The 7,477-nt window shown below is 37.9% G+C and overlaps 1 protein-coding gene across 1 annotated transcript; it reads left to right on the top strand.

Moving 5' to 3' along the window:
• The first annotated feature begins 2,301 nt into the window (after window positions 1–2,301).
• Window positions 2,302–6,888, top strand: LOC125028939. Its single transcript, XM_047618573.1, has 4 exons — window positions 2,302–2,470; window positions 3,566–3,807; window positions 4,164–4,318; window positions 5,353–6,888. Exons 1-4 carry the CDS (start codon window positions 2,352–2,354, stop codon window positions 5,659–5,661), a joined length of 825 nt encoding a protein of 274 aa, XP_047474529.1. The 5' UTR covers window positions 2,302–2,351; the 3' UTR covers window positions 5,662–6,888.
• The last annotated feature ends 589 nt before the right edge of the window (window positions 6,889–7,477 follow it).

The raw sequence follows: 7,477 nt of genomic DNA, 5'->3' as shown, positions 1-7,477 counted from the left end.
CCGCCTCCCCCGCCTTCCCCGCCTCCTCCCTTCCCCTCGGCCGAGATCGTCTTAAAAAATAAGCCAAAATTTTCCTCGACTTCCTGTCAACCGGTCTTTGTTTCTTGTGGTCTTGACCTTCTAAACCTTGCTTGAACTCCCTCCCTTCCCCCCCCCCCCCCTTCCCCACTTCGCTCTCTCTCTCTCTCTCTCTCTCTCTCTCTCTCTCTCTCTCTCTCTCTCTCTCTCTCTCTCTCTCTCTCTCTCTCTCTCTCTCTCTCTCTCCCTCTCTCCCTCTTTTCTCTCTCTTTTCTCTCTCTTTTCTCTCTCTTTTCTCTCTCTCTCTCTTTCTCTCTCTTTCTCTCTTTCTCTCTTTCTTTCTCTCTCTCTCTCTCTCTCTCTCTCTCTCTCTCTCTCTCTCTCTCTCTCTCTCTCTCTCTCTCTCTCTCTCTCTCTCTCTCTCTCTCTCTCTCTCTCTCCTCTTTCCCCTTTGGTTCTCTTCGTGTCATAAGTGTTACTCCCTGTGTTTCTCCCCAATTGATATATATTTTTCTTCTTTTCTCTTTTCTTCTCCCTTTTTCTACTTAGTCTCCTTTCCTACCTCTTCTTTTCCACTTATATCCCCTTTTTCTCTCGGTCTGGCTTTTTCCTACACTGTTTTTTTCTATTTAATATTTTCTTTTAATTTTATTTTGCTTTTCGCCTTCCGTCTCTCTCCCCTTCTTCGTCGCTTTCCCATGTCTTCTTTCTCTCTCTCTTGTTCTTTCTTCTTATTTTCCTATCCCCTACTTCTCTCTTCTCCTCTTCATTGTGGTAAGAGTAGAAAAAAAATATGGATAAAAATAGATATCTCCACAGCGCGAGAAATGTATTTTGACGCCTTTCGTTAACATATCATCAGGAATAGTCTTCCTGTGTTTCTTCTTTTCTTGTTTCCTCTTATTTTGTCGTGCTCACCCTTTTTTTCGTTTTTTCTCACCCTTTCTCTTTCGTCTTTTTCGTATCTCTCAATTTCAGTATTATGTGTTTTTCTCACCCTCTCTTTTTCGTCTTTTTCCTATCTCCCATTTTCATTTCGATATCCTTCTGCCCGACATTTTATTCATTTAGTTATCTCATTTTTATTACTATTATTATCATTATTATTTTTTATTTATTATTATTTTTTTTTTTTTGTCTTTTTCCTGCACACTTTTTTTTTCTCTCTTTCTCTTTCCCTTTCGCTCAACCTCTTTTCACTTCGCCTTCTCTTCTTATTTTTTCTTTCGTCTCTCTTTCCTTTAGTCCTGTTGCCAAGTCGTTATTTTACTCGTCACGTTGGAAAGAAAATATGGAAAAAAAAAAATTATGCTCTTGCTGCATAATGGTGTTTATTGGCGATTTATATACAACTCAGTAACGTAACACATGTATGATTATGCAAATTTGTTGATGTAATGATATGCAGTATAATGTGACATGGCGTTATATAATTGTGTATGGTGGACTTTCTTATTATTGTTGTTAATTTTGTTGTTGTTTTATTGTTGTTGTTGTACTGTTATTATGGTGAAAGAGATGATAATAGTAATGATGATGATGATGATAATAATGATCGTAATGATGAATATTATTTTTATTATTATTGTTGTTGTTGTTGTTCTTCTTTTCTTATCGTCACCATCACCATCTTCACCTTCGTCATCATGATCATTATATAATGAGTTATTTGCCAGTTCTTTAATACAAAAGAAAACCTATTTTATAAGGTTCTAAAACCCGTTCCTCTGGCATCTTCAAGGCCACGCGTGTGAAAAATCTACGGAATTTTATCACCTCGAGTAAAATGTTTAATTTCCTTATTGGTATTATTTTTAATTATTAGTGTTTTTTTATGGCATTAATGTTGTTATTTTTTATCTAGGGATTGCGGTTATTGTTATTGTTATTGCCATCTTCATTATCATTATTGTTATTATTAGCCGTTGTTGTTATTGTTTTGAATATTACTTTATTATTGTTATTATTTTTATCATTATCATCATGATCATCAGTCTTCCACTTTTTCTTATATTATTATTATTATAACTATTAGTACTATTCCTATTATTGTTATTATTATTATTGTTTTTATTACTATTATCAATATGTCATCATCATCATCATCATCATCAATATCATTATTATTATTGTTATTGATAGTTATGGCAATAGTAATAAAAACTATCAGTCTTTGCATATCAAAAAACCACTACATTCAGCACCATTAGCGTTACTAGTTACTAATCGCCCTGCTCCGCATGACCACACACTAACCACTGCCTTTCTCCCCCGTCACAGGAGGCGAAGTTCGGTGTCACTGCAACCTCCCTCGTTGCGTCACAGTGGGCTACATGTGCAAGAGCACCCTGGGCGCCTGCTTCACACGCCCCACGCCCATGCCCACGCCCGCCACCCGCAGACTCTACCAGCGGAGGACGCCCACGCACGGCTGTTTGGAGCTTTTGCCTGAGTGAGTTTGTGGGTGGGGTGGGGGTAGGGAGGGAAGGGGTGTGGGTGGGTGGGTAGGTGGGTGGGTAGGGGAGGGGAGGGGTGAGGGTGGGTGGGTGGGTAGATGGGGAGGGGAAGGAAGGGGTGAGGATGGGTGGATGGGGAGGGGAGGGAAAGGGTGAGTGGGTATATCAGGGAAGGAAGGGGTAATAGTTGAAGGGAGAGGGTGGGGAAGGATGGGGGTGAGGGTGGGCAGGATAGGGAAGGAAGGGGTGAAGGGTAAGGGATAGTGGGGGATAGATAAGAAGAATGAGATGCAATAGGAATGTATGGATTAAGGTGTCCGGGGTGGGACTGGAGTGGGAAGTGGGTGGGCGTGTAGGCTATGGGAAATATGTGAATGGAAAAGAGGTCAGGGGAGTTAAGAAGGTTTTAGGTGGATACAGGTGTGTTTGGATGTGTCTGTCTGTCTGTGAGAGTGAGTGTGGTACAATTTGTATGCATGTATGAATATGACATTGTATGTGTGGGTTATTTTATAGATAGTGTAACTATCTGTTTCTAGAGAAGTTAGAACTTAGTGTAGAAGTTGCTATAGTTTGTCCTAGATGCAGCATGATAAGTATATTTAACTTGATGATTATATTTTCAATGATTTGACCAATCAGAGCTGTGAATTGTGGACATTTCAGTGCATAATTAAGAGTCATTTCATCCGCCAGTAGATTTAGTTGGCTGGCAGCTGTTTCTCTTCTATATTTTAAATGGAAATGTAAATGAAAATGTTTTCTGGGTCTAATTAATACAATATAATTAGACTTAAAGAGTTTTGTGCTTTCACTATGAACTTTAAAGATTTATAAATGATGAATATATGTTGTGTGGAAACAACTTCCCCCAGTGATTCCCCCTTTACGAAGATAGATATCTAAATCATAACTAAAAGTATTTGTCCCATGCTTTTATAAACAAATTGTTTATATAGAGGGAATATATTCTCTGAAAATTGAAATTTCTATTAAAACTTTCCCAGTTAAGAACAAAGAATATATGTTTACACATGTGGAGAGTAGATTTATTGTCCTCTGGAAATGTAATTTTCTAAATTCCCCCACAGAGACAGGCATGCAGAATGTGCTACCAAGGCTGGGGTCTCAAACAAGAGCATTATACTGAGGTCACAGAAAACATCAGCCAAGATGGTGGAAACTACTTCAAACAGTGCCTCACGTCCTACACCTTCTGCCAGTCCTACCTTTCCTCCAGCGGACCCCAATCTGACATGCTGTAGCCAGGATATGTGCAATTATCGAGACATGGATGTCTTCATAAGGGTAGACAAGGCTAATACCCAGAAAGGTTGGTTGCAAGCCATAAATTTTTGAAAGTCAGTTCCAGGGATGTTCTGTTTCATATATATACACACAATTGTACATACCAAATTACAGAATTCGGAATAGTTGGTAAATAACTTCAGTGTTTAGCAAAAAGTATTCATATCTTTTTCAGTTCATGTCTGTCGTCATTACACCTCTATTAATTAAGTTCATATGTACCTTTCACAACATCTATCTAATTTTTGGTAATCAAATGTACCTCCTTCAACTATAATATTATCCACCTTTCACAATATCCTTCAGCCTTGAGATATACCTTCCACAACAACCCAAAGCTTACCTTTTGCAAAATCTCATCAAGCCATTTCATACCCCTAGATTACAGCAGAGGAGAATCAGAAATGCTGGAGACAGTGTGGTTCCGAGCAGCCACCATCGCAGTGCCCATAGCAGGCGGGTTCATCCTCATTGTGTTAGTCTTCCTGGCTAGTAGAATGCTGGCTAAGGAAAACAAGAGGCAAAGGATGGCCCAGGTATCTAATATGGCTTTAAGTTAGTTTACTGAATTATGAAAAGATATGTTTTGAGAGTATTATGTTGTACATAGTATAGTTGTGACTAATAAGTTTAATTTCCTTAACTAAGGAAAGTCCCTTATATGTACCACCATATTGAGACATAACAATTATGAATTATTGTCAAAGTTTATAGTAATGCCAGGGTATCAATAACTAATGTGATAACAGTTCCATGCAAAATAGTTGCTGGGGAAGTTTGTTAATAACTTTTCAGGTGAATTCAATATGCCTGGTGTCAAAAGAACTACTTTTAATCCATTCAAATTTACAAAGGTTGTAGTAGTCTTCAGTCAAATAGCACAGAGTTGTAGAAGTTCTTTTCACTCATTTTCATATTTTGTAACAGTGCAGATCTATGTCTAAACATTGAAAACAATTTTTTTTTTATTCTAAGGCAAGGAAGATATACCACATAGTAATAGAAATAAAATCAGCACTTACATTTGTGGTATATAAAAAAGTAAAACTATCAGTTTTACAGATTACAAATTATCTAACCAAGTGTATGTCCAGTAAGATTTTTGCTTTGACCTAATGAATCCTGAAAAGCTCTTATCACTTCTAATATAGTCTTACTGGTGGAGATTGACTTGGCCCATAAAAGACTATGGTGCTTATTGTTTTTTGTATTCACGTTTAGAGTATTTTATTTTTTCAAAATACTCAAATGGTTATTGTCACTTTGCAACTTTTTTTCATCAAGCACCCACCTTCTCCTTGGACTTGTCAAAAAAAGATTAGTTGATTAATTGTTTTAGGGCAGAAGATGAAGAGAAATATTTTATTTGCTTGGCCTACATATATTCTTTGTTGAAAGAGCTTTGCAAAATGATGTTAATAATCTTGTAAACTTCACGAGTAGAGAGGAAACATGAATTTGCTATCCAGTTTAGTACCATTACTTCTCTAAGTCCAATTTAAGACACACACATCCATTTTTTGTATTCTTAACAGAACCATCAGCTTGATTAATTTATCCCCCTGAACAGGTGATTAACGAGAGGTACCTGAAGGCTCCCCTGTATCCTGGGGGCTGTGTAGCTGAGCCTTTGCCGCCGCCACAGCACTCCCTCTACTACCACCCACCACTGCTCAAGAACATCTCGCTGGGCCATGTCAATCTGCGGGCATCGTATGAGGACAAGCCACCAAGCTACCGCTCCCCAGGGATGCACGTCTGCAGCCTTGAGGAGATCCGGCCCCTGAATGGGGTGATGGGCATACCTGATGGGGGAGGAGGATTACAGGGAGGAGGGCACTGGGACCAGAGAGGGGCTGAGTCACCTCTCCCATCATGAGGGGAAAGAGGGAAAGAAGGCCTCTGTTAGGGGCTGAAAGGACAATCGCAAATCACCAAAGAGGCATTTTGTTCTGGCTTTCTGAAGGCGGGTGGTATGTCTAGGCGGTGAAGCCATTGCAGAATCATTTTTTTAATCAACATTTTATTTTCTACTTGTATATCCTTTTTCACTCTCTATATGGAAAGAGTTTTCACTGAACTGCAGATCTACCTTTACCACATTGTGTAAACTGGTAGTAGGCGTGGGCTTTGGTGACTTTCCTTCTCTGGCAACCGTGCATCAAATGCCCCATGCTGTGCTGATGACTCTCCTATGGATGGCACAGTTAGAAGTTTTTAAGGAAAAACTCGGAAGTGAATATATTATATATATATGTATATTTTTTCCCAGTTTCTAGTGTCACATTATAGTGAAACAGGTACTGTACTGTAATGATATTCTTGAAGTGCTAGTCTAAATTCTGTCTGCAACAAAAACTATCGGTATCAGTCTTGTTGGCTGAATGTTTATTGAAAATCAGGTGTTATGTGAAATTTTCCATTACATACAGAAGTGATGTGAAACTATTCTTTTTTTATTGCTCAAAAGACATTGAAAGAAAGCAAGTCAAGTTTGTTAATTTTGCAGGCATTGTGTGAGCATTGATTCTTGATCAATAACTCATGCTTGTAAATGCTTCAGAATATATTTTTTTTCATAATAAGTTATTCCAACTTATATTTTTCCATTGTAAAAAAAAAAGAAAGGACAAAAAAAGAAGAAAAAAAAGACACTCCTTTGGAATACTGTTGTAATATCTGTGATTCCCAATCTGTGGAAGCAGTTTTGCAGATACATTTTTTGTTTTTTGTTTTTGTCACATGAAGTCAGTGCTTCTGCAGCCTTGGTGCTCTCTTGCAATAGTTTTCCATATAGGGTCATTTGTATTTGAAGGTAATATGTGTATACATTACAGTGCAATAATATCAGTCTTGAAAACATTAGGCTGGCTGTTAGGCATCTGATGGTACAGCTTATCTATCAGCAAATCTTTGTAATAGTCTGATGCTTCAGATGATACCCTCAAATGTTTTTGTAAGCCATGGATGCCTGGAATGCTGCATAGACTTGGTTTGATTTTGTGGTTATTGGAAGATGGTACAGTGTTTATGGACATAATTGGTAAAGACCAGTGATATGCAAAATGGCTCTCCATCAGTTAAGTGAAACTTTTAAAAAGTAAAAGAAGAAAAAAATTCTGATACCAAAAGAAAAGGACAAGAAAGCTACTTTCTTAGGCACTTGATTAAATTTCTCTCTTTTCTATTTCCTCCTCCATGAGGACTGAGGAACTGTTGGAGTTACATGGCCTTACATGCTCCATTAGCCAATCCTGTTATTCTGTATTCTGTAGTACTGTGTTGGTGCAGTATCATTTCTTTTGCCTGGATGTGCCTCTAGTTATCAGACAGAAATGAACCACTTAATACGAGTCATTGCTATGAAATTCCACAATAAGAAGGGCACTGAGCTTCATGTATTATGAAACCTCTCCTTTCCTCTCTCTCTCTCTCTCTCTCTCTCTCTCTCCTCTCTCATCTTCCTTATCCACATACATAAGTCAAAAAGGGATAAACATCAAATCACCTTTTTTTCCAATAACCAACTTTTATATATATATATATTTTTATTTTGCACATCCAGGGTCTCACAATTACACCTGGATTCATAGTCTGTGATATTCTTTTATTTGCTAGTTATTGTTCTATATTAAGTGGTATTGTATTGTTATGGTGCTTTATTCGAGGACAGCGTTATTCCCATAAACACAATC

Source organism: Penaeus chinensis, chromosome 9 (genome assembly GCF_019202785.1).
Source record: "Penaeus chinensis breed Huanghai No. 1 chromosome 9, ASM1920278v2, whole genome shotgun sequence".
NCBI classification, from domain to species: domain Eukaryota; kingdom Metazoa; phylum Arthropoda; class Malacostraca; order Decapoda; family Penaeidae; genus Penaeus; species Penaeus chinensis.
This window is presented reverse-complemented; position numbering and strand designations above follow the sequence as displayed.

What these genes read in the sequence shown, in the direction of transcription:
- LOC125028939 (XM_047618573.1), top strand. Translation starts at nt 2,352, where the DNA reads ATGTGCAAGAGCACCCTGGGCGCCTGCTTCACACGCCCCACGCCCATG. An exon ending in TGTTTGGAGCTTTTGCCTGA is followed by an intron (nt 2,471 to 3,565) that starts GTGAGTTTGTGG and finishes ATTCCCCCACAG; the next exon opens with AGACAGGCATGCAGAATGTG. An exon ending in CAAGGCTAATACCCAGAAAG is followed by an intron (nt 3,808 to 4,163) that starts GTTGGTTGCAAG and finishes TCATACCCCTAG; the next exon opens with ATTACAGCAGAGGAGAATCA.